The 27968-nt window shown below is 42.9% G+C and overlaps 1 protein-coding gene and 1 long non-coding RNA gene across 4 annotated transcripts in view; one reads left to right on the plus strand and one right to left on the minus strand.

Moving 5' to 3' along the window:
• Positions 1-27968, minus strand: part of LOC138764856 (ankyrin repeat and BTB/POZ domain-containing protein 3-B-like) — a 70136-nt gene that overhangs the window by 7869 nt on the left and 34299 nt on the right. For 2 of the 3 annotated variants that reach the window (XM_069941220.1, XM_069941219.1), the window contains exons 3-12: positions 22283-22487; positions 21117-21269; positions 19345-19510; positions 14155-14244; positions 13292-13393; positions 11980-12067; positions 10732-10867; positions 7935-8155; positions 4326-4424; positions 2545-2720 (exon numbers count right to left, since the gene is read on the minus strand). In XM_069941220.1, coding sequence (XP_069797321.1) covers positions 2545-2720; positions 4326-4424; positions 7935-8155; positions 10732-10867; positions 11980-12067; positions 13292-13393; positions 14155-14244; positions 19345-19510; positions 21117-21269; positions 22283-22487 — 1436 coding nt within the window. The remainder of the gene's footprint in view (positions 1-2544; positions 2721-4325; positions 4425-7934; positions 8156-10731; positions 10868-11979; positions 12068-13291; positions 13394-14154; positions 14245-19344; positions 19511-21116; positions 21270-22282; positions 22488-27968) is intronic. The other variant, XM_069941221.1, reaches the window with a different exon arrangement.
• Positions 1591-22258, plus strand: LOC138764858 (uncharacterized). The gene is made up of 5 exons (XR_011358329.1): positions 1591-1727; positions 4121-4681; positions 15558-15627; positions 19320-19640; positions 21410-22258. It is a non-coding gene; the product is annotated as an uncharacterized lncRNA (long non-coding RNA).

Here is a 27968-nt window from a genome sequence, read left to right on the forward strand (position 1 = left end):
TGTCCACGTCAGCTGCAGGCTCGTTGGTGGCTGACAAGTCCGATGCGGGACAGGCAGACACGGTTGCAGCGGTTGCAGGGGAGAATTGGTTGGTTGGGGTTGGGTGTTGGGTTTTTCCTCCTTTATCTTTTGTCAGTGAGGTGGGCTCTGCGGTCTTCTTCAAAGGAGGTTGCTGCCCGCCAAACTGTGAGGCGCCAAGATGCACGGTTTGAGGCGATATCAGCCCACTGGCGGTGGTCAATGTGGCAGGCACCAAGAGATTTCTTTAGGCAGTCCTTGTACCTTTTCTTTGGTGCACCTCTGTCACGGTGGCCAGTGGAGAGCTTGCCATATAACACGATCTTGGGAAGGCGATGGTCCTCCATTCTGGAGACGTGACCCACCCAGCGCAGCTGGATCTTCAGCAGCGTGGACTCGATGCTGTCGACCTCTGCCATCTCGAGTACTTCGACGTTAGGGATGAACGCGCTCCAATGAATGTTGAGGATGGAGCGGAGACAACGCTGGTGGAAGCGTTCTAGGAGCCGTAGGTGATGCCGGTAGAGGACCCATGATTCGGAGCCGAACAGGAGTGTGGGTATGACAACGGCTCTGTATACGCTTATCTTTGTGAGGTTTTTCAGTTGGTTGTTTTTCCAGACTCTTTTGTGTAGTCTTCCAAAGGCGCTATTTGCCTTGGCGAGTCTGTTATTACCACAATATTTCAGCCACTATAATCTCATGAGTCAGTAGGGATTTGTTACAATGAAGCCATGCATATTATTACAATAATGTTTCAGTCTCCATGAGTTGATACCATCAGTGGTTGTCTGAACTTTGGTCCATTACAGTGCGAATTGCAAGACCGCACTGTGTTATAAGACATCACACAGCTCAAATTTTGTTAGATTGTGGTTCATGATTCCAGAACTTTATAAGGGGATGAGGTGGAAGAAGGTATGATAGCATTGTTTAACAGGCATTTAGACCCAGAGAACATTGGAACACAGATCACATGCAGGTAGATGCACAGTTTAAATTGCTCAGCACAGATATCGAGGACTACGAGGCCTGTCCCTGTGCTACGTTCTACGAAAGGCAACAGCAGAGACTAGTGGACTGCTACTCCAAGTACTGATGGGTTAGGGACTGTAATTTTGGGGAACCTTAGACTGTAAATCTTTATTTGTAAAAAGGGTTGTAAAACTCTCAGATTGGGACTGTAATTTCAGGGTTTGTGGGGTTGAGTGTTACAGTGCCAGGGGCTATTCATTTTGCATCAGAAACATGAAAGATTATTGGATTAGGTACAAGAGAAAATTGCCAGGAATACTCAGCAGGGAGGGCAGCGGCGGTGGAATAAGTAACTATCAACAGTCCAGGTTTGTGACATTTCTGCAGAACCAAGTTGACTCCAGATGAAATTCTGTGACATGAAATGTTAACTCTGCTCCTCTCTCCAGCAAGGTGGGCCACCAGATGAGCATTTCCAGCATTTTTCTTTTTTACTTTGCTTTATTTCAGATTTACAGTACCTGCCATTTATTTTTGCCTTTTGATCAATTCAAGGAGACTGAGGATTTGGAAGTTGTTGGACTGGTATGTGTTACGTAGGAGATGGTGGATTTCAGAACCCGTCCATTGCCTGCATTAGAACCATATTCTTCTGCGTCTTGCCTTCGTCACTTGCCTGTCTCAACGTCTCTTCCACGTAGAGATTCTGTCTGAGTCCGCTACCTCATCTGCCAGTACGTTCCAGATACCAGCACTCTATATATAAAACAACTTCACTCTCCGCTCTCACCTTAAACCTATGCAGCATGCAAACGTGCTGGGGAAACTCAGCCAGTCACGCAGCATCCATAAGATGTAGAAGGTAACCAATGTTTCAGGCTAGAGCCCATCTCAGGTCAGATCCCTGATGAATGGCCCCAGTCAAACCAGGTATCAGAACCGGGGGTGCTGAGGGCAAGAAGGGTCTCGGGCGCTGAAAGCTTCCTGATCATGTCAGAGGCATGGATTTAGAGCTCAGGCTGCCATTAGATTGAACAGTCTGTGAGGCTGCAGCGGTGAATCCTCGGACACTCGGCGACTCTGAAGGGGCTCTCTTTGGCTTCTTTTTCTTTTATTCTTGAGGACACCGGGCAATGACTCTGTTTGCCTTTATGACAAGCAAAAGATGTCGTATTTCATGTATATTACATTTTTTTTGCATTATCACATGATAATAAAAGGAACCCTGAACTTAACACCCCCAGTTTTATATTCTATTCCCTGACCTATAAAACCAAGCATGTCATATGCCTTCTTCGCCATCCTATCTACCTCATTCAGGGATCTATGAACTGTTACCCCAGGATCCCTGTGGTTATCAGTATTCCTTAGTGCCCCTGTGAATGTGCAACCCCTATTTAACTACCCAAAATGTACAACCTCACGTTTGTTGGGATTAATTTCCATCTGCCAATGCTGTAGCCAACCTTTCATCTGATCTACATTCTGGAATCTATCAGAAAGTAATGTTGCAGAGTTATGCAGGCTTAGGAGAAGACTGAACAGTCATACCTTGCTCAGGCAGAATATTTTAAACATGAGAGGCAGACCCTGAGAGATCATTTCCTCGCTGTACACGTCCTTCAAACTATCAAACTCCTTCAGCAGATCCAGAGTGATGGACCAGCGGTGCTGACTGAATGAGGTCTGCAGGGACATCCGCCAGGAGTGCACTGTCCATGGGACACCTGGTGAGGAAAGACAGAGTCGTGAGGCAAAGGGAGCTAATTATCAACTGAGTATGAATTGCCAGACAAATTAACCATTCGTCTAGCAGGCTGAGGCAAGGAGCTACACACACCCAGCCTTTGCATTCATACCTAGAACATAGGCAATTCCTTGCAGAAGACATAAGACCAGGTAGAGACTTGATGTAGCCTGTTCACTGTGGTTCAATGTGTAGGTCAATCGATTTCCTCTTACTTCAGAGTTAGAAATGGGCAGAAGAAGAGGGGGAATCAGACCAGTACCTTGGGTCAAGAGGAGGTGCAAGATCAAGCCTACACCTTAGATCCAATGGTTTGGGAAGGGTTAGTTCTGAAGTTTTTAAGCACAGAGGGTGGGAGTACAGAAGGATTGGTCCTGAGCCTTGCATGCACTGAGGTTGTGGGGTCAGGAGATGGAAGAATTGACCCCTTGCCTTGGGTCTAAAGGGATGCAGGGTCATAAAAGATAGGGCCTCGAATTCAGTGGAGTGGTGAGTGTGAAGGATTGCACCTGTGCCTTGAATCTAATGGGGTGGGGGATTATAGAAGGATTGGTCCCGTGTTTCTAGTGAAATTTTGGCAGTGGAAAACAAAGGATCAGGCTTGCCTTGAGATAGTTCAGCGATGTTGGGCAGGCAGTCTATACCTTGAGACAGGAGGTGTGTATAAACTAGGAATGTGGCAAGAGGGGCTGTGTGTGCCGTAGTGATAGTCATGGAGAAGAATCATGACCGATGTCTGAAGTTGGGTGGTTAAGATCAGGAATATCGATCATTTTAAAATTGGAGATTGGGGGGGGGGGGGGGGGGGCAGAATCACTGTCCTTGATTGGGCCATTTTTAGTGTCAAAAGTCATCAATGAGAATCAATTGACAGCAGAGAGGTCAATGGTTGAGGTTGGGAGAAGTGGGGTGGCATTTGGATGTCGATGATAGCAGGGCAGCAGATTTGGGAGGAGCTGGGCAGAGTTGGATGTCACGGGAATATCCAATGGTGGTGAATCCCCATAAAAATTAGCACATGAATCCCCTGAAAAATTAGCACAAGGAACAACATTAATTATTGTATCCCTAACACAGAGACCTCATCAGACTGCAAGACTTACTCACTGAGTTTTTGGCGTGAAAATTATTGACCTGCAAATGGTCATTGTTGTAATTCACTCCTGTCCCAAAGCTCAGGAACAATTTTAAATGGCAAAACGTGAGGCAACAACAATTTTTGTCCACAGATTAATTATACCAATTCCTACTTTGCAAAAGAAGCTATGGTTCGAAGTTTATTTTGGAGTAAAGTGTTCCAGTATGTCCTATCGAAGTTTTATAAGAGTTCTTCCTTTCTTGCAATGCTCTGAAAATCTGCTGACCATTTATGTTTTTTAGGCAGCAATATCAGGAAAATCACAGAAAAAATGAACATAATTACTGTCCATGTGGTGGAAAATCACAGAAAAAATGAACATAATTATTGTCTGTGTGGTGGAAAATCGCAGAAAAAAAATGAACATAATTACTGTCCGTGTGGTGGAAAATCACAGAAAAAATGAATATAATTACTGTCCATGTGGCCTTTTTAGACCTCAAGTACCTGAGAGCAACAGTCCCGGTGCAGTAGAGTGGATGACCATCAATGAATTTTTCCGGTACGATTTACACTTCAGGCTTCCTCCAAAAAGTTGTAGGGATCCTGCAGGATAAATCACGTTGCAGGAATTGACTCAAAATTCCTGCATATTCCTTTTTAGACTGCCCATGTTCTTTGGTTGTTACATGCCTGCAGTCTAAAAACCATAATTAATGGGCTCCAATTCAGAGGCTGAGCAGACAGGCGCAGTTCCAGTAGACGCCAGCAGAGGCCTCCAGCGCATCGTCTCTGGGTGAAGTCTCCCAGGATCAATGGGGAATTTAAACATGGACACCAGGCCTGGATTTAATGAATGTTTGGTAAGTTAAATTTTACCACCAATTGTTCAAAGGAAGCAAAATTGTTTCGAATAAAAAGGAATTTAAAACATTTAATACCCAATCTGTTCCAGACATTAAAGACAGTATCTTGCAAAGATGGTAGAAAAAGACGATTGGATACAATAGGGCTGGCGAGAGAAAAATTCTGAAATCAAACAAACCTTCTAAATTGTGCCCATATTTTCAAACTATGTCTAATTATCGGATTAAATGGAAAGACAATACTCTACCTACACAATGGTTAAGTGATATTATGTCTTGTTTAAGTTTATTAAAGAGTCAAATATTAACTAACAAAAGCTGTGGGGCCCATTTATGGACGATTATCATAACCTAAAAGAATTCGGGTTGTTCTGAAACTTTAGTGCTGTGCTGTCCATCTCCAGATTGTTGTCACTTGATTCCTATGTGTCAGTTTTTAGCCTTGCTTAGTGGTAAGGGTTCTAAATTATAACATTATCTTTTCTTCTCTTGAATTTTACAGTACAATATAAAACTGCGCTGTTCAATTGTACATAATGTAAATGTGGTAAACCACTGTAATGTATAATTATCTGGTCAAGCATACCTATCAGCAGGTCCTACCTGTGGCCCCTCCCCACAAGCTCCTGTATACAGGTGACTGTCCCACAGCCCCTGCAACTCTGTGCAGGACAGCAAAATAGTAGGGATGGGCAATGTTATCAAGTGAATTAAAGCCTATTGGTTTCTCCACAATAGTTTCCTGAGTGATTGATGGTGCCCTCCGTAAACATCAATCAACATATTTTTAAAAAAGACCTGGATTTAATGAGCCACTAGAGGGACTCAGGGGACAGGCAGTATCCGTGGGTAGAAATGGTCAGTCATGTTGTGAGTCAGTACCCAGGTCCTGATAAAGGATCAGTCAACATTTCAGGTCAGGACCAAGATCTCAGAGATCTCTCGACCCAAGGCATCGACTGACCATTTGTACCCACAAGTATTTGCTCAATATTTCAGCATTTGAGTTTCTCACTGGGCCTGGATTCGCATGGGTAAAAAGCACTCTGAATAACCTGGACAGAGTGGTGGGTGCATGGAATGCACTGGTGGCAACAGTGGTAGAGGCAGCTACAACAGCATCTTTTAATAGACGAATAAATTTTAATGGATAGGTACATAGAATGGAGAAAATTAGAAGTTTATGCACTGGGGAACTGTTAGGCATTTGGTAGAGTAGGTTATTAGGTCAACACAACACTGTGGACTGAAGGATCTGTACTGTGCTGTAGTTTTCTATGTTCGAATATCGATTTTAACAACTAGACTCAACACCTAAAGTTAACGTTTTCGATAGTAAGGACTGTTAAAAGGAGTCAAGTTGAATAACTCCAGGGGAGGTGGCATTATGGTAGAGGAAAGGCAGATCATTCTGGGGAGATTGCTCTATGCCGGGGAGGCAGAGAAGGGAACCAAGAGAAGATAAATATACTGGTAATTTTCTCCAAGCCCCATCAGTCACTGCTAATAGGGTTCCTGAACTTCTCCAGCTTGCTGGTGACATCAGGAGTAACTGGGAGGCCACTGCCTGACCCTGGGTGAGATGCAGAGTAATGTGGTCACAGGGCTGGGCTCCTGGGGTCACCTGCATGCTGGCAGTGGTGAAGCAGCCAGGGGATTGGGATCAATGCATAGCATTGACAGTGCCTGGCCAGGCCCACAATCTGTGGTTGGAATCAGGTGGTTCTTTGGCCCACCCATGTCCACTCTGACCATTGAGCACCCATTTGCACTCGTGCCCCCCCCCCAACATTCCCATCATCTTGAGGTTCCACACACCAGGGGTCAACTCAGCCACAAACCTGCACAATGAGGGAGGAAAGTAGGGCTTTTCTGGTCAAGGGGAGAACTTCAAGCTCTGCCCAGACAGTAGCGGAGGTCAGGATAAAACCTGGGTCACTGGAGCTGAGGCAGTGGCTCCACTGTCTTCGCCACTCCATTTTCTATAATTCTTTAAAAATTTAAATGTAGACATACAGCATGGTAATGGGCCATTTTGGTCCACATGTCCAAGCTGCCCAATTTACACCCAATTAACCTACACCCCCCGGTATGTTTTGAACAGTAGGAGGTAACTTGAACCCCCGGGAAAGCCCACACAGAGGCAGGGAGAACGTACAAACTAGCGCAGGATTAGAACCCTGGTTCCGATCACTGGCGCTGTAAAGGTGTTGAGCTAACCACGACTTCAACCATGCCACCAGTACATTTTATATTTATACATACAGCACGGTAACAGGCCCTTTGGCCCACAAGCCCGTGCCCCCAAATTGACTTATAACCCCCATACATTTTGAAGGATGGGAGGAAATTGGAGCACCTGGAGGAAACTCACGCAGACATGGGGAGAACGTACACACTCCCACAGTCAGCACCAGACTTGAACCCCAGTGGCTGGCACTGTAATAGTCTTTCGCTAACTGTTACGCTAACTCACTGCCCGTGCTGTCCAGATTGTGGATGGAAATCACAAGAAACTGGCAAACAGGCCTGGGCACGTCACCGGCAGAGGGACTCAGCAGGTCAGGCAGTGTCTGTGAAAAGGAACAGGCAGTGGACATTTTGGGCCTCAGCCCTTCGAACAGCTGTGCAGATGCCTAAATAAATACGGGTGGGAGAGAGGGAATGAGATAAGAGCTGAGAAGTGATAGGAGGAGAAAGCTCAGGGCTCAAAAGGGTAGCTCTCTGATAAGAGGAGTGAGGAGGTGAGGGAAGGAGTCAGAGGGGGAGGGAAAGTGAGAGACCAGGTGGGGAGGGGGTGTGGTTACCAGAAATTGGAGAAGCTGATATTAACGCCATCTGGTTAGAGTCTACCAGACTTCCTCCAATTTGCTAGTGGCCTCAACCTGTCAGTACACAAGGCCACTTACAGACATGTCAGCATAGCAGTGGGGTGTGTTATTGAGGTGGTTGGCTTATGTCAGGTGAAACTGAAGCACTCGGCAGAACAAGCTGGAGAGATTCTCCCAGGTCAGGCTTCTTTGACCCAGGTTGTGTCTCCTACACAGGAGTGCACCAGGCTGGTGAACAGGCCATGAGGGAGGGGGAAGGGGGGGTGTCAAAGAAAGAAAGATCACAGCAACGCGAGGCCAGGCTGGTGAACAGGCCATGAGGGAGGGGGAAGGGGGGGGTGTCAAAGAAAGAAAGATCACAGCAATGCGAGGACAAGGTGCCATACGTCTGGCAGGTCGTGACAATGAGCTACACGCACCCAGCCTGCGCAATTCCATGCTGATGTCGAGGTAGCTGTGCTCGGCGCTCTGATACATGGCATCCTGCAGCGCTCTCCTGTGGGATTTGCTGCTGCGACTCAGCCCAAACTTCGGAGCCTGCTGCCCGTTTGTCTCTGCCCCCTCAGCAAGGATGTCCTCCAGAGACACAAAGTCAGTGTTTACAGTGTCAGGTTGAGAAAGAAGCATCTGCAGTACATTCCTAAAAACAATAAAAGAACAATTAACAATGAAAACAATTTGTTTCAGTCTGTGTGACTGAATGGGGTGGGGGGTGGGTGGGATTCATCTTTATTTAAATTTCTAAATAAACTTTATTCACAATAAATGACACCACAGATGTCTTTTCACATCTATGGTGTCATAGTGGTCAGGACAACGCCATTGCAGCACCAACGACGAGTGTTTCAATCCAGCGCTGTCTGTTAGGCATCTCGTGTGCTCTCTGTGTCCCCGACGGCTTCCTCTGGGTGCTCATGTTTCCTCCCACCCTCCAAAACAGTTTCGGGCTTTGTAGGTTAATCGGTGTGTTCGGGCAGCACAGGACTCGTGGGCCAGAAGGTCTGTTATGTCAAAATTTAATTTATATTTGCATATAAACATACTTCATTTTTATCTTCATGTTTACAATTATGGTACATTGTACCATTAGTCATTTACTGCACCAATGCCACCAATTGTGCCTCTCGTCAATATTACTCTCCCTTTTGTCATTTGAGGGGCTTCTCCACCAGTCTCAGCCCCTCAGTAAATGGTAGATTCATCACTGAAAGTGTTGAGATCTGGATGCGTTCCCTCTTCCTGCAGTAAAAGTCATTCTTTACCAAGCCCATTCGATTCAAGGTTCTCTGCCAAAAGCCAAAAAGCTCTCCACCCTACCACTGTCACGTAAGTTCGGGTCAAGGTTCTCGGTTGAACCGCACTCCTTGCTGCAACCTATTCTCGATGTAAAGCTTCCAGTTAAATTCTCGTTTAATCCCTGCCCTTTTACAGGGCTCCCAGTTATAACACTTCCCTGCTCAATAGCTTCTGATCCTAAATTGAAGTGCTAATCTGAAAATGTCCCTGGCAACCAGGGTTCTGCATTAGATTGCAGTCTCTGTGCGAAACCACAAGTAGGTTTTTGCTGGCTGCCACTAGGTTGAGCAGTGAACATCTCAGCAGTCAAGGGCTGAAATTAGCACCAGTCACCAGCACTCTTCATTGCTAAATCACATCTTCAGAGCTGCACCTCTCTCCAGAAATCCAGCAAGGATTGTGACTTCTCGACTGCTGGTTCCAACTGACAAAGAGTGGGTGACAGGGAGTCAAGAGCCAGCTGATCCCACAAGCAATGATCAGACTGTGTGGGTCCACCACATCCAGGCATGAATGACGGTGGACAATGAATCGATTGGCAAGAGAAGGAAACTTCAAAATGATCCTCAACTTCAACAATGCAGTGGTAGGGGATGGGGGTTGGGTGGTATACCTTATGTTCAGCTGCCTGATCTATCCTCGTTCTTCCTGAGGTCTCCAAACTCACATAATCCTGTCGTCATCCAGTTGAAGTCACTCCATTTGAAATGAAGCAGCTGAGGACACCAGTGAGGCCAGACAAGATCCCAGTTATTGAACAGAGGATGTGCGCTTCAGACCCAATGCACAAATGTTCTGGAGAAACTCAGCGGGTTATGCAGCATCCACAGGAAGGAAAAGGTAACCAGCATTTCGGGCCTGGGCCCTTGGTGACCTACTGATTTTCTCCAGCATGTTGGTGCATTGCATTCGACCCCAGCGCCTGTAAACTTGCCTGTTTAACTACTCCAGACCCAGCTGTGCCTCTATCTCAGCTGTTCCAGTTACAACACCTGCATCTCTCCGACATGGTTTCATCACAGAAGGTGAGAGGAGAGTACAAAGTTTCTTGGACGACTTATTCTGGACCCACATCTCTTTGTTAGTCAGAAAGCGCAACAGCGCCAACACTTCCTAAGGTTGAGAAGAGCAAGGCTACCAGCTCCCATCTCGACAACATATTTCAGGAACACAAATGAGAGCATTTTGTCTGATTGCATCAATGTGTGGTACAGTAGCTGCAAAACATTGGGCCAGGAGTCATTACAGAAGATCATCAAAACGGTCAAGAAGATCACTGGGGTCTCCCTTTCCTACATTGACAACATTCACCTGAACCATTGCTTAAATAGGGCTCAAAGAATTATTGAGGACCCTTTCCATCTCGCACACAGTATCCATCAAGGAGGAGGGACAGGAGCATCAAAATCATAACTGCCAGGTGGTTTGCCTACTCATGGAGTTTTTAAAAAATTCTACCCACCAATTGGCCTGTACACGGGTAGATAACCTGTCAAATTGGCAGGTTAAACTCATGTTACAATCCAATTTGTAAACCCCTATTATTTAGCCTCAAGCTGACAGAGTGTTTGTATAAATTATGCAAGAATCCCTTTAAATCAAGTAGTCTAATAAAGTGGAGCATGATGAAAGCAGGGAGGGACCAGTAGCAGGTATGAAGTGGGAAGACAAATCAAATTTCTTCCACACCTTTCTAATTGCCTATTACATGAGATTTGGCATAACTCCCTCTGTGCTCCACGAGACCAGGGACAGGCTATCCCTCCACAAATTTTCTTCGATTGCCATAACATTTCTGGATATCTTTGCTGAATCCCACCCACAGGTTAAACATTTCAAACATAAATCGCTCTCTACCATCAGTATACACACAGTAAAGATGCTCTCGGAGAAACCCGATCAGTTGCTTTGATTTCTTACCTGTGTCCATGGGCAGCAGCCTGACTGAAGGGATTGGCAATTCCATGCAGAGAGGCAGAAACACCACTTTTGTCAATGGTCCCGGCCAAGAGGTCAGCTCCCCTTTGTAGTAAAAGGCCAACCAGATCAAAGTGACCTGACGAAGATGAAAGACCAGACACAAATTAGAAGGGAACAGTGAGGAGATCTAGAATGGGGGAAAGTTACAGCGAGAGGGCATTTAATCGCAAAGATTGGGGGGAAAGGTATGATACAAGGAAGAAATATCCTGCCTATTCTTTGATAGTGGAGGGCACCTCATGGAGCATAATGAAGAACTTGTTATGTACACCAGGAAGATGTATATTACACATGATGTGATGTGGGGAAAGGGACCCTCGTACACACAAAATGTTTCGGGTAGTGGATGGGTGTCAATCAAATGGATGCCTTGTGCTGAATGCTGTCAAATCACTGGAAAGTTATTGGGTGCTTTCATCTAGGTCAGAGAAGTCCATTGCACTCTGGACTTGTAACACAGGTTATGGGAAGTCTCTGAGGAATCAGGAGCTGAGGTCATTCACCACAGAATGCCCAGTCTTTGGTCTCCCCATTTAACTCGTGTGTGACTAGTCAAGTTATGTTTTCCACTCTGGAAATTATATGAATGGAGAAGAATCTAGGAAAGGATCAGAGGGGTGCGGCTTTACTATCAGACGAGATTAGTTTAAAACACTTCACGTGGAGTTTGTACCACTTCATTGGTTTGGGCTTTATTTAATTTTGAAGGGTGACAGGCCCTTCTAGCCCCTTAGCCCACGCTGCCCAAATACACCCATGTTTTCTTTCAGTTTAATTTGTGACCAACTCACTAACCCTGTGCACCTTTGGAAACCCACACGGATATGTAGAAAACGTACAAACTCCTTACAGTCATCAGAGGGTTCAAAACCTTTTCACTGGTGCTGTAATAGTGTTGAGCTACGTTAGCTGTGCTGCTCTTACAATACAAACTGTCTTGGTACAGAATATATTTGTATTGTCTGATTGTCTGTATGAAGCGTGAAGCTGTGTGAAATAGCAAAATAGTTTCCTTCAGAGTTGTTAATATAAATCTTTATGCTTTGATCCTTTTTACACATGATAACCAGCTGGCTTTGATATGATTAACTGTAGTTTGCATGGCATGTATTCAGCAATGTTGCCGGGATGCATTGAAGCCTTGCTCCTCTCACCCACGTTAAACAACATCCTTCCTCAGTTGTATACCTGCTGCTGCTGCGAGCTGCAGCGGAGTTTCTGACGAGCTCCCTTCATTAATGCAGCCTTCAACGTTGGCCCCAGCGTCCAACAATAACTGTGCAGAGAAAAGAAAGAGGATGTGCTGAGAAGAAGGGTGCCCAGTTAACCACATCCTTGAAATTGCACCCAGGAGAGGTCCATTTAGTCCAACCGTTTCTTCCACACAAACCTCCTGCTTTGATGATTCCAATACCCATCTACGTCTCCTCACCCTAAACTATTTACTTTAAATTTAGAGATAGAGCACAGTAACAGGCCCTTCTGGCCCAAGCAACCCAAATACATCCATGTGACCAATTAACCTAATCATCTCATACATCTTTGGAGGGTGGGAGGAAACCGGAGCACCTGGAGGAAGCCCACGTGGACGTGGGGAGAATATACAAACTCCTTATAGACAGTGGTGGATTTGAACCCATATCACTGGCACTTTAATAGCATTGTGCTTCCTGCTACATTCACCGTGCCTCTATCAGAATGGTCATCGACCCAAAATGCTAAACTGTTTGCCTGTTCCCAGACCCTGTCAGACCACAGGTGTTTTCCGAACTTTCTATTTTTATTTCAGATTTTCGGCATCTGCTGTGTTATCCGTTCAGATCCAAGCCAGTGCCCATCAGTTCCTAACCCACATCTTTCCACTAAATATTCAGTAGGATCCCTCCAATGCTTCTAATAGCATTGAACATTAGCACCTTCATTTATTTCCAGCTTGTCCACCATTTATTTTTATTCCCTGTTCTTGCAGGTATTATTTCACCCATCTTCAACAATTCTGTAGAATGCCAGGATCCATGCTGTTGGCTGGTGTACAGATGAGGCCCGGGTCCATACTGTGGGATGGGTGTGTAGCTGAGGCCGGGGTCCACACTATAGGATGGGTGTACAACTGAGACTGGGGTTCGTATCGTGGGATGGGTATATAGCTGAGGCCAGGGTCAGGGTGTGGAATGCCACATCAGGAACGTGGGTAGATTTGCTGCTGGAGTCAGGGATATGGAGGAGTAGGACTGGAGCTGGCACCCAGATTGTGGGACAGGTGTGGGGAAGAAGGACTGTGATGAGTGAATGGATGGCATAGATGTAAGAAAAGTGCCAGGCTAGCTTAGCCAAAAGGTCTGTTTCTGTGTCTACAAAACCATGCTGTTAGGCTGTGTGCCAGGAGAGAGAAGGATGCTGAGAAGAGCAGGGGAGATGGGGGAGGGGGGGTGGGGGGGGGGGGGGGTGGTAAAGATAACTTAATACATACATACTCAGTTACACTGAGCTCCATCCATACCTGTGCAACTGGAAGATGGCCAAATGCCACGGCAAAACTGAGAGCGGTCCATTGTCGAGTCTCTGCATGGATGGACGGGCACTGCTGGGAGTTACTGGGCACCTGAAAACACAACAGTTCAGATGCTTCTCAAACCCACTCTGTCTACCTAAAATTTTGTTGTTATCAGGTCTGCTTCAGAGCTGGAGTCTGCAAACGCTGCGTGCATTTTGTGACTCCAGTATAAACTCGGAATGCCACTTTATCAATTCATATAATCGGCGTTAGGGTGATGTATGAACTGTGTCAGAGTCTATATATCCCAGACCCAGTAAGATACCAATGGTACAGATATAAATCATACACCCTGTCTGGTAGTGTGGAATACAGGTGCACACACAACGGAGTGACTGTCGGGGTCCTTGTATGATGCATGTCTTTACAAGCAATTCTGATTTAAACCCCTGCTACAAAGTCATAGAGAGATACAGAATGGAAACAGATCCTTCAGCCCATCAAGTCCATGCTGACTATAAACTACCCATTAGTCTAATCTCACAATGATCCCTTATTTTCATTCACTGTACATTCCCATCAATGACCCTGGATTTTTCTACCTACCCTGCACATTCAAAGTTTTACTAACCAGAATGAACTAGGAAGGTGGAAGGGACCTGGAGTGTCTGGAAGAACACTGTGAGGTCACAGGGAGAACATGCAATCTCCATCCAGGCAGTGCCAGAGGTCAGCACTGAACTGGAGTCACCAGTGCTATAAGGCAGCAGCTCCATGGGACAAAGCACATTAGCAAACTAATGTCCTGTGTCACTGTCATTCCCCATGACAGGAAGAGATCGGCTTGGAACCTCTTTCAGTATTCTTACCTGGACATCAATAGCTGCTCCAGAGTTCAGAAGGACCTGGGCCATTGCTTCATCCCCATTGCTGGCTGCAAACATCAGTGGAGTCATGCCCTGTGCAGTCAAGAAAGCATCCAATTAATAATTAGACCAAGTGACTCAGGTTACAAAAAACAATAGCATGTCTTATGGCAATGGTTCTCCTTTACCCACCTTACGTATTCCTTTACTCACCAGGAACCACCCATAACAAAACCATAGGCTACCAGTGGTGGGGTTGGAGAAGCATTTAATAGAGTTGGGTCTCTACTCGCTAGAGTTTAGAATTGGGGGGGGGGGAAATTGAGGGGCAGGAATATCTCATGGAAACCTACCAAATATTGAATTGGTTGGATAGAGCAGACATGGAATAAATGTTTCCTGTAATGGGACAATTTAGGACCAGAGAACACAGCCTCAGAATAAAAGAACATCACTGAAGAACAGGTGGGTGGAGAATTTGTACAACTTGTTGCACAAATGGCTGCGGAGGCCAATTCATTGGATACAATGAACACATAGGTTCTTCGTTAGCAAGAGCAACAAAGGCTTTGGGGAGAAGGCAGGGGAATGGGGATGTAATGGATAAAAAACATCAGCCATTATTTCAATGATAGAACAGACTTGATAGGCTGAATGGTCTAAATTCTGCTCCTAAGTCTTATGAGAGAGGTGCAGGGCTGCACGGTTGGTGAAGCAGTTAGTGCAACACCTTTAAAGTGCCAGTGATCAGGACCGGGGATCGAAACCTGCGCTGTCTGTAAGGAGATTGTACGTTCTCCCTTTGTCTGCATGGGTTTTCTCTTGGGTAGCACCGACTTGTAGGGCCGAATTGGCCTGTTATAGCGCTGTATGCCTAATGTTTTAAAATTTGAAAAGAAATCACACCAGTGCCTCCAATTCCTCAGGAGTTTGCGGAGGTTTGGCATGACATCGGAAACCCTGGCAAACTTCAACAGAGGTGTAGTGGAAAGTGTGCTGACCGGCTACATCACGGTCTGGTATGGGGACACCAATACTCCCGAGAGTAAAGCCCTGCAAAAGATAGTGGACACAGCCTAGGAAATCACAGGCAAAACCCTTCCCACCATCAAAAGCATCTACAGGTTTCACTGCCGTCAGCAAGCAGCAGCAATCATCAGGGATCCGCATCACCCAGCACACACACACTATTCTCTAGGCTGCCATCAGGAGAGAGATGTAGGTGCCACAAGACTTGCACCACCAGGTTCAGGAAGAGCTGCTCCCCCTCCACCATCAGACTCCTCAACAACAAACTCAATCAGGGGCTCATTTAAGGACTTTGACTTTTCTATTTTATTGATTGTTTTCCTCTCTGTATTGCAATCAGTCTTTTTTAATATTTATTTATTTGTTTACATGTGTAGGTTGGGAACAGTTTTTTTGCATTACCAGAAGGTGGTAATTCTGCCTTGACGGCAGGATAAAGAATCTCAGGTTTGTATGTGACGTCATGAATGTTCTCTGACAATAAATCTGAAATATGATTCTGAACTTAAGCCCCTTCCCAGACTACCGACAGAATTTTTGTCTTGCTTTTGAGAATTTTTATTTTTTGTCTTTTAACAAATTTGCAATTTAAATTACAGTTGAAATAGAAAATCTGCAGATGCTGGGATGGAGAAACTCAGCATCCATAGGAAGTCAAATGTAACCAACATTCTAGCCCTGAGCCCTTCATCACAACTGAAATAAAAAGGTTGGGAGAGTGGAGAGGAGGAAAGGAAGGGGAAGGGGTAGGGAGGATGAGAATAGGCTAATAGGAAGGAGGTAATAGGTGGATGCAGGTGGGAGGGTAGAAGAGAGAGAAGCTGAGAGGTGATGGGGAGAGGGGCTGAGAAGGGTAGGAAAAGGAAGGGTAGGGTTGGGAGCTGGAGGAAGGGAGGGAGAGAGAGAGAGATAAGGAAAGAGAGATCAGTGGAGAGGTCATTAATGGTTGGAGACTGTCAAGGTGTTGTTCGTCCAATTTGTACAATCTGCTGAGTCCCTCCAACACTTTTGTGCATTGCAACTTTGAATTACATATTGTTTATTACATCAGAAACATTTGCCTTCCCCTTTGAGCATGGACCACCTACATAAAAAAAACCATGAATCACCTATGGTCACAGTCCACAGGTTGAGAAATGCTGGCTTAGACAAACCGTAACACATTGGAAGTACAGAGTTGTGTGCTACTGGTGTTGACACCCAAGTCATTATGGTCTGTGTTACACCCTGCAGCAGGGTGGCTCATCTTTGTCCCATGGAGACATAGCTCCTGCAGAAGCTTACTGCTTTTTTAATCTACTCGGCAGAAAAGATGAAGTAATTAGCACATGAAAGCTGAATCTATTAGCTTCCTGTCACGTGGTTGCACCCCTCTCAACAGTATGCCTTCCTTGGATTCCTCTCAGTTGGAGAGTTGCACTCCTTTCATTAACAATGTTTTGCTGAAGACTGGTTTTGCACCTGACTAGACTCAGGTTTGAACTGTACAAGTAAATTCATGTCCACAATTTCCTGAACAGCCACATACTGCAGTGTAAGTGATGGTGAACAACATTACAGTTACAAGTCCCAACATGGAGACAAATGAGGGAATATGAGTCTGTGTCTTTTTGGAATCTGCAGTGTCAACGATTTTTTTTATAAACACACTCACAGTGATACAGGAAATTATTGCCATTTTTCCGGAACACATTCTATGTAAAAGGGTCGAAACGTGAATGAGGGTGCCATTCCCATTCCAATATTTTACCTCCTAGACCCTTAGTATATTTCCTGGATCGCCTACTGGAGGTCCATGAACAATGGGCTAATGAATAGGATGTCCAGTACCGCACTTCAGATATTCCGTCTAAACTCGCTGTGTGATATGGATATTCTTAAATGCCTTACGGAAAGTTGGGAGACACTTGAGAATGGAAAAATCACACAAGTTCTATGTAAAAAACATAATTAACATACTGATCAGTGATGTGGGAATTATCTTCAGTATCTATGGACTCTCATTCTTCAATAAATTGCACTTCCCTGCAACAGATTCTGATACTAGCAAGGAATTGAATACAATTGCATGGAATTAAATATAATTGACTCATTCTAGCAAAATAAAATCTCTACACTGGAGGGGGAAAATCGGAGAACAATTATAATTAAATGGGCATTGTACTCCAGTACACCAAACCTCTCCCCATTCCTCTACAGTTCTTGTAAATTAGTGTACTTTATGACCCAGCTACAATGTGATCCCACCACCAGTCATATCATCCCCACAGAGGCTGCTACCTCCACGACTCCCTTGTCCACTCATCCTTTCCCACCAATCCCCCCCCTCCCCCCCCCCAGTATCTACCCCGGTGACCGCAAGATATGCTACACTAGTGCTCTCCCCTCCTCCTTCACCGCCATTTGGGAACCCAAACAACTCTTACAAGTGAAGCAAGCCTTATAAATCTGCAGGGGTCATCTCGTTGTGGCCTCCTCTACATCAAAGGGACTAGACACAGATTGGGAGATTGTTTCATTGAGCTCCTTCGCTCTACTGCAATAATGGAGATCTCTCTGTGGCAAACAATTTTAATTCCACACCCTAGTCCCACACCAACATGTCTGCCCATGGCCTCGTGCTGCCAAACCAAGGCTACCCACAAATTAGAAAAACAACACCTAATATTCCATCTGGGAACTCCCCAACCAGATGTCATTAATATCGACTTCCCAGTACCTATAAGACCCTGCCCCAGTGTGTCTGTTTCTGTGGTGGTACACCACCAGCCTACTGCAGGGGGCGACCTCTGTACCTGCAGAAGAACACGGGAGGACAGGGCAACACCTGGCTGGCTTTCAATCAGCCAACCTGAATGGACAAGCTCCACCCAGTTGGCTGTCAATCACCTTCTGGGATTATAAGCTGGGTCCGGCCCTTTCGGAGTCAGTCTCAGAGCTTGCATCAGTATTCTCATACCAAGTGAGGTGAAGGTCTAAGTTCAATAAAGCCTGTAGAACAGACGTTATGCTTTGTGAGTTTGCTTCTGTTCAATAGTGCACCACAGTTTCTCTCTCTCTTTCAGCTCCACACCCACTTACCTCTCCAATCAGAGAGCTATCCCCTCCCCCTCTCTGCTTTGAACTCTTCTGCCCTCCCACCCATATCCACCTATGACATCTTGGCCTGTGCTCTTTCCACTGCTTCTTCTTCCCTCTTCTCCTTGCTCTACCTTTTTATCCAGACGCCTGCCTGCTCTTTGCTCAAACATTGACCAAGGACTGAGACCCAAAACTTTGGTTACCCTTTACTGCTGCTCCAGCACTTCTGTGTATTGCACTGTCGACCCCAGCATCTGCAAACTTTTCTGCTTAACTCCGTTATTTCCCATTTGCTCATTTAGATTGGATCTTGCCAAACATACGCTCATACAAGAAAGGATAATGAAACCACAATATTTTCATATATTCCTACACAAATAAATGACGGCCTAAGCCGTTGGCCACTGTGTAATTTTGGAAATTTCAAATTGATTAATGACCAGCTATGTTGATTCCTTATTCCCCATACATGGAGGTAAAACAAGATTATGTCATGTGACCTTATTGTTTACAAGTTTAAGAACAGAAACACTGCAAATGCCTGATGAATACTTTTTGTTAACTCATGCCTAGCAAAAATCTCAAGTTCTGTGAACTTTGCCAGTCAATAACATTTATGGACAATTAACTTGACTTTTGTTTTCCAACACAAACAGTAATTAAACAACTGCCTTCATAGTTCCAGTTTCCAAGGTTACATTTATTTCCACATGTGCTAATGCGCAGTGAGAAGGTTCGTCAACATTTGTTATGTTTAGATGGGATTGAAGATCATCTCCTGTTCACTCAAGGTCCCAAAAAGAACACGAACTTTAAATTTTTTAATCACTCATTGTACGATTCACTGGATCTTTTGTTAATATATCAAACATCCAAAGGGGCCTTTATTCTCATCTTCTTCCAAAGTTATCTCAACACTGTTTGATTCCTTCTGTTGCTGTTCTTCACCATTGACACGATTTGGGAGAGTCATATTGTGATAAAAGGGGTGCATTCTGTCTCTATAGTGTATATAGTTTAACCTCAATCTGATGTTGGCTGTTCTGCCTTTTCTCCAGAATGAAGACCATGCTTCACCCCTACCTGTTCATTAAGGGTGTTGATTCCATCTGCTCCCAGTAGTTCAACAGCTGCATTCACCAGATCAGTGCGGCCAGAGCTCAACATCTGGAAGCCCAGATTCTGCTTCAGCTTCAGCTCTGCCTGCTTGGCATTCAGTCCGCGAGATACGCATAGAGTGCTGGTGATCCTGTGGAAATTGTTTCAATAGATTAGTTTTCAACAAGAAAAAGATTTGGCTCCATCAGATCTTCCTTTCTCCACCTCCAGCCTTGAACCTGACTATTCCAATGTCTTGGCAGCTTTACTTCCATGTAAAGGTAAAGGTTCCATTATCATCGCACAATACTATATTTAGAATGTAATATACATGAAATTCTTTAACTTTGTCTATCGTAAGGAAGACAGAGAGTCACCACTTTGTCCAGCGCCCCTCACAGAAAGGAGGCACCAGTGAGGAACGAACTTGTGACCTCTCGTTTATAAGGCGAGTGCTCGAATCACTGAGCTATATGGTTGTGGTCTCAGGTCAAATTAAGTACAACCCAACTTCAGTCTTTGGTGCAAAACACAAAACACAGACACACAACCAGATGTAACTCACGCATATACATACACACATATATATATAATTTTTTTTAAATTTATATATGCACGCACGCACAGTTTCATGAATTTATAAATATGAGCGTCTCGGATGGTTAGTGCGAGCAGTTCCTTTGGTCGTTCAGCACTCTCACTGCCCGTGGGAAGTAGCTGTTTCTCAGCTTGGTGGTGTTTGTCTGATACTCATTGATCTTTTTCCCAATGGGGGCAGCTGAAAGATACTGTGTCCCTGGCAGAAGGGGTCCTCAAGGATTTTGCACGCCCTCTTCAGAAAACGATTCCGGCAGATCACGTCGATGGGATGGGGAGGGGATGGGGTGTGAAGTGGTGATGGTGGGGGGGGGGTGGAAGGAGACTCTGTGTCACTCTTATGGTCCTATGGGTTGTCCTCCGATCCATCTCACTGCAGCAACCGTACCGCACTTTGATCCAGGATCAAAATGAATCCTAAGGCACATGGCAGAGGAGAAGATGAAGTCCTCTCTTTTGCATTGAGGGAACATCTGTTCAGCAATAACTTCAATAGAGTAGTTGACCATTCATTTCCTTATTGCTTTTGGGACATTGCTATATGACAAAATTGGCTGCTATGCTTACTACATTGCAGCATTTCAAAGAGCACCTAATTAACTGAAACCAGACTTGGGGCCATTGGGTGTGATGTAAAGACCAGATGTCCACGTTGAATGCGTCTCTACAGAAAGGCTAATGATCAGGTTCTCATTTATTCCATAGATCTGCATGACCAGCGACAATCACAGCGTCTGCAGACTTTCCTATTTAACTGGTATTTACATGTGCAAGATTTTGAGGAAATATGATAAGAAGGATGGGCTAATGAAGAAAATCTGCAGATCCTGGAAGCTATTGAGTTCTGAAGAAGGGTCTTGGATCTGTAACTTTGATTCTGTTTCTCTCTCCTCAGATGCTGTCAGCGTTCCCACAATTTTCTGCTTTCATTTCAAATTTCCAGCAGCCCCTTTAATTTTTACCTGCTACCTCTACAGTGCCATTTTTTTTTAAAACACGAGGAGTCCATGTACCTCAAAAAGCTATAGATTTTGAATTTTAATTAATACTTTTTACACTTAACTGCACATCCCCAAATTGCTGACACAAAGCAATCTCTCAATTGGCAACGAATCAGGTGCAAGCCCCTCTCGTGGGGAGAACAGGAAAATCTGTGCTACCTGAGTTGTCTTGGCTCGCAGTCCATGCCTGGGAGCAGCAGCCTGGCAGCCTGTCGAACATCAATGCTGTCCACTGTCAAACTGTGCCTGTGTTCCACTTGAGCAATACACACCCTGATCCATTCAACCATTGGTGGGAGGACCTCGTACACTCTAGAATAGGGTGGGGAAGATCATCCCCAGAAACACAAAGGGATTATAATTTTGACACATGGGTGACATGCGAGTAGCTAATCTTTACAGATATTATCCGGTGCTTACATTTGTACATACTTGTGATCTTTTTTTTCCAGATCGGCACAATACTTTTAGAACCAAATTGCTGAAGATTTTCAATTAAGAATTCTGCTCATTCTACCGGCAGGAGCAAGGTCAGAATGACTTCCGAATTTCTTTCTGCGTATTCTCCCTGATCCTACTGCATCACATTGGTAAACCACAAATAGATTTTTTTTCTCCCTGCTCATTCTCAGATGGATGTTAAGAAATGAGTGTGCTGACTGCACAATTTGCAAGCTGCAGAAGTTCAGATCACCTCTGTTCAAAAACACCAAGTCAGTGGCCACCATATCCTGTGGCAAGCTCCATCTCTCATCGGGGACTTTTTGTTGCCTGCAACCTTTCAAACCTGCAGTCACCATTGTTCTATGAGAAAAAAAACCTACGACTCTCAGAATTGTTATGTCACTGCATTACGTGTACATTGGGGTTTGTGTTCAGATTCTGGTCCTGATGGAGGCTGAACTTTTTACAAATTTTGAAAACCATGCATGATTTTCTATTTTCACCCAGTCATAGTTCATCATCATGAAATTATGTTGAGCTAGCAACATAAACAGAAAGCTGGGAATCTCATCTCTAACTTGGTGGTGATAGTCCTGTGAACACTCAGCCAGAGCTGACAGTTGAGGGTGCAAACCTGGTTTGCACGGTTGGATCCAAGTCTAGCTACTTTCAGGATCCTGACGTGAGGAAACACCTAGCTTTACCATCTTTTTTATTTTCTGGCATGTTCAAAGAACCCCTAATGTCAGCCGCTTACAATGTTTACATTCCCAAAAGCCTGATAGAACAGTTTGTGTTTTCGCTGAATGACTCAACTTGGCAAGATAGAGAATAAATTGAACTGGTTGACCTCGTGATTGTTGATTTTTCAGTTGTCTCACCTGTCATTGCTCAGTTTCACTCCCAGGGGTTCTTCACTGAGATTCTCCCACTCCATCTGTGGGCTATGTGTATAGTAGTAGAGACTGTGCAAAGCTTCTGGTTCCCAGGAGTACGGTCCCTTTCGGAAATGCAACTGAAACTCGTTGCTATTGTGCAATGCACCAAGCTGTTGAAGGTAGTACATTGCATGAGAGATGAAGTCACCTATAGAGTAAAAGAAAGATAGTTAGAATCGGTCACCTTCGACATTTAATTGTGTTACTAATACAAGAGGTCCATCATTACCCTGGAAGCATCATCACCACTGAACAGAAACTCATCCACACCAGACAGTATATGCTGCAGGAAGTGACTCACCCCCCTGACTTTCCCAACCTTTCCAAGCACATACTTTACGAAGATCAGAAAATCTCATCACCTTCCCACAGTTCCAGCAACATGATGCTTAACAGGAATGTGCACTGTTGGTCTTAAGGACTCTTGATGCTTCATGTTAGCTTGCAGCCTGGTGCATTCAATTGCTCTTGAAATCTCAGTGCCAGACATTGTTTTTCATTGCTGCCTTCCCTTGAGATGGTAAATTCCCTTCTTAAATAGATCCAGTCAATGTGTTGGATAACTTTCTCAGTACTCAAGAGTTCCAGGTGGTGGATTCCTACCAATAAAGGAGAATACTTTTCCATGGATGGTGTTGAGTATCAGGAGTGTTATTGGAGCTACAGTGTAAAATATGAATGATTATACTTATATTTGTGACTTGCAGATGGCTGAGGAGTTCTGGGAGTCAGAAGGAACGTCTCTCTCTTTGCATAATAGCCATAGAAAGAACTTAGTTGGTCCACTGAAGTTTCCAGTGAACAGCAACCTCTTCTACTTAACCCTCCCTACAGTTGCCATAAAGTTGCTGCCGAGAGAGAGATATGATGATAGAATCCAACGGTTAGGTGATTGGATTCTGTTGGAGATGGTCAGTTGTATGATGCGCATGCAAACTGCCTCTTGTTAGCCTATCTGCGATGTTATCCAGGTCTTTCTGCATGCAAATGGGCATGCTTAATTTCTGAGATGCTGCAAATTAAACTGAACACCGTACAATTTGTCAGAACTGACCTGTACTTTAAACCAGACCAAGGGGGTGGGAAGCAGAAAGTGTTTTGGCCTTGGGACTACTGCAAAGACAGCATCTGTAACCGACTCTTTTTCTGCCCTGGCATTGGTAATTTAATTTATACTATCATAGTTAGTGTAACAAGCAAGAATTCAGGTGCATCTGTATATGGTACTTAAGTATATGACAATAAACTCTCACCATCACCTCCCTCATTAATGATATGACTCCAGTTATTAAAGACTGCCAGTTAATTGAATTTTTCTAGGAGTTTCAATGCCAGATACTGCCTTGGTGGCAAGGAAGTCCCATTTACTCTCTGGCTTTCTGCCCTTGTCTAAGCTTGGACCAAGGATGGAGAGAGATTCAGGTCCAAGTGGCCTGGTGAACTAGATATCAATGAATATACTATGATAAAAGGAACCCCAAAATGTTTCTCCTTTCATCTACTCCTCCCCTAAAGTGGCCACCTATCTCAATTCACTGGCCCATTCCCTTACCGAAATGTCTGTCCATGTTCTCATGCACTGCCAGACTGAGCCCATCTTCAAATTGGAGAAACAACACCTCATATCCTGTCTGGGCTCCCTTCAACCAGATCACAAATCACAAGATAAAGAGTCAGAAGTAGGCCATTTGGCCCATCAAGTCTGCTCCGTAACTCCACCCTGAGCTAAACTGTTCTCACGTCGATTTCCAATTTCCGGCCTTTTCCCCATATTCCTTGATACCCTGACTAATTAGATACCTATCAATCTCCTCCTTAAATTACCTCACCAATCGGGCCTCCGCAGCTGTGTGTGGCAACAAATTCCACAAATTCATGACCTTCTGGCTAAAGAAATTTCTCTTCATCTCGGGTTTGAATGGGTCCCCGAGTATTAAGACTGTGCCCCCTTGTCCTGGATTCACCCACCAATCTACTCTGTCCAATCCTTTCAGCATTTCTATGAGAACCCCCTCATTCTTCTATACTCCAATGAATAGAGTCCAAGAGCCAATAAATGTTTCTCATATGTTAGCCCTTACATTCCTGGAATCATTCTGGTATATCTTCTCTGTACCCTCTCCAACATCAATATCTCCTTTCTAAGATAAGGGACTCAAGACTGCACACAGTACTCCAGATAAGGTCTCACCAGTGCTCCATAGAGCCTCATCAACATCTCTTTACTCTTATACATTATTCCCCTTGAAACGAATGGTAACATAGCATATGCTTTTTTTACTGCTGATCCAATCTGGTGGTTAACCTTTCGGGTATCCTGCACGAAGAACCCCCCCCCCCCCACCCTCCCCAAGTCCCTTTGCACTTCCGAATTTTGAATTTTCTCCCCATCCAAATTATAATCTGCCTGTTTATTTCTTCTTCCAAAATGTACAACTGTAAATTTCTCAATAATGTATCTCATTTGCCATTTCTTTGCCCACTCTGCCAAGCTGTCCAAGACTCTCTGCAACCTTTCAATTTCTTCAACACTTCCTACTCCACCATCTATCTTGGTGTCATCTGCAAACTTGGCCACAAAACCATTCACTCCATAATCTAAATCATTAATAAACATTGTAAAAAGAAGTGGCTCCAGTTTCCATTAGCTCCCACCTATGTCCCCTTTCCTGTAATTCTGTCTCTCTCTCTTCCCTCCTCCTTTACCTAAACTCTGCATTCCCAAACACCTCCGTCCCCCATCAATTCTCACCTTACTTCTCTCCTGATCTCTTCTCTTTCTTTTTTAATTTTTTTTTAATCAATACATATATAACAGCAATCAATAAATCATGAATCACAGTAATAGAGTTTACAGATATATGCTGATTAATATATAAGAAAAGAAAGGAAAAAAGGGAAAAAGAATAAAAAACCCAACATCACCCCTCCCCAACTCATCACTCCCCCCACCCCCAACCCTTAAAAACCCGATTAAACTAAAATATAAATGTAAAATACATAATATAGCTATATATTGATTTTGATTGCTTCGATGGATGCTCTAGGATCTAAAAAAAAATTTCTAATAATACCCTTACTCATTTCACCAGTTGGAGGACTCAAATAAACTATTTATAATTTTAGTCCCATTATTTGAGCATACGGGCTCCAAACTTGTAAAACTACAGAATATTTTCCCCTCAAAATTATATGTAATTTTTTCTAAAGGGATACAACTTTGAATCTCTGTTTGCCATCTTCCTAGAGTTATTGAAATGTCTGATTTCAAGGTAACAGCAAAGCTAATTTGACAAAATTCAATTGAAAATCTGATAAAGATAATTTAGGAGTTATATTCTCAAAATTTCCCATGAACGATAATTCAGGATTTAACAAAAAAAAAACAACACCCGTAATTCATTTTAAGAACTTTCTAATAGAAATCCAAGAAGGTTTAACCTTTGAACAGGACCATGTAGAATGCACAAAAGTTCCAACATCCTTTCCACATCCAAAACATTGATCTGATGTATTACATTTCCATTTATTCAGTTTCTGAGGTGTAATATATAATTGATGTAAAAAATTATAATGAATTTGTCTATATCTTACATTAATTGTATTGGACATAACTTCTTTGCATAAATCTTGCCAAACCTTCTGATCTATTGATATTCTCAGATCTTGTTCCCATCTTTCCTTTGACTTAAACAAACCTAATTTAGGTGCTTTTTCTTGTAACATCATATATGCTATTGAAATATTTTTTAACCATTTCATCACCAATTAACTGTGCTAAATCTGTAGGATCTTTTAAAATCATATCAGATCCGAACAATCTCCTAATTTAGAAATTCCATTATTATTCAAAATATTCAAAAAAATTATCTTTTGAAAAAATTAAGAGGATTAATCAATGGTGTTTTTAATGACAAAAGATTTCCAACAATTTCTAATTTAATTTTATTCCAAATATTAACCAAATGTTTCAATATTGGAGCATCTCTATCAATTGTCATCAACCACAGTTCCCATTTATAAATAAATTCTTCAGGTACAGTTTCTCCAATCTTATTTAATTCAATTTCAACCCATGATGGTTTATAATAATTCCTAAAATTAGGAAGTTGTAATCCTCCTAATTTATATTTCCATGTTAATTTTCTGAAGATTTTCTTGCCATTTCCCCTTTCCAAAGATATTTCCTAACTTGTTTATTTAAATCCTGAAAATATTTTTGAGGTATGAAAGTAGGTAGTCTGGAATAAGTATTGAATTCTCTGAAAAATATTCATCTTAATACAATTAACTCTTCCGATTAAAGTAATAGGTAAATTTACCCACTCTTTAAATATTCATCTATTTTCTTAAATAATGGAATATAACTTAATTTGTATAAATGTTTAAAATTATTATCAGTACAATCACCTAAATATTTAATCTTATCTGTCCATTTAAATTAAATATCTTTTATACATTGTGAATAAACTCCCTGTACCAATTCCATTACCTCACTTTTGTCCCAATTTATTTTATATTCTGAAACTCTTCCATATTCTATCAACTTATAAAGTCTAGGTAATGCTAATTGTGGTTGAGTTAAATACACTAACACATCATTTGCAAATAAACTAATCTTATGTTCAATCCAATTTATACTTTCAACTGTTGATCAGAGAGAATCCTTTGTGCAAGGAGTTCTATAGCCAAAGCAAACAAAGCTAGTGATGCAGGGTATCCCTGTCTACTCATTCTAGTTAAATTAAATGATCGAGATACTTGTCTATTAGTTATTACTTTAGCCATAGAATTTTTATATAAAGCTTTAATCCAATTTATAAAATTCAATTCAAAACCAAATTTACTCAAATCTTTAAATAAAAAATCCCATTCTAAACTATCAAAATATTTTTCTGCATCTAAAGCCACTGCTATACTTAAGTCCTTTTCTTTTGTGCTAAATTAATTATACTTAATATCCTTACTATATTTTCCAGTTTGTCTATTTTTAACAAAACCTGTTTGATCCATATATATCAATTCAGAACGATAGTCATTAATTCTATTTGCTAATAATTCTGCTATAATTTTATAATCAACATTTAATTAACAATATAGGTCTGTATGAAGCTGGTTTTAATGGATCTCTATTGTTTTTAGGAATACCCTTAATTATCCCTGTTTAAAAAGATTCTGGAAGATTATGAGATTTAAAAGCTTGTTCTGTTTCCTTCATAGATAAAATCATCAAATCTTTAAATTATTTATAAAATTCAACTGGAAATCCATCCTCCCCTGGTGATTTATTATTTTGTAAACAATTAAGTGCATTATAGACTTCTTCAGTTAAAAAAAATACTTAAATAATTTTTACCTGTCTCAGTTAATGTTGGTAATATCATTTGTGACAAATAATCATTTATAATTACATCATCATGTAAGGATTCAGATGAATATAATTTTTCATAAAATTCCTGAAAAGTTTCATTTATTTCTTGTGGTTTAAATGTCACTTCATTATTATTCTGTTGTATTCCATTGATTGTTCTAGAAGTCTGTTCTGCTTTTAATTGCCAAGCTAAAACTTCATGAGATTGTTCTTCTAATTCATAATATTTCTGTTTAGACCGTATTATCATTTTCTATA

This window comes from Narcine bancroftii, chromosome 5, assembly GCF_036971445.1.
Source record: "Narcine bancroftii isolate sNarBan1 chromosome 5, sNarBan1.hap1, whole genome shotgun sequence".
In the NCBI taxonomy this organism is placed as follows: Eukaryota; Metazoa; Chordata; class Chondrichthyes; order Torpediniformes; family Narcinidae; genus Narcine; species Narcine bancroftii.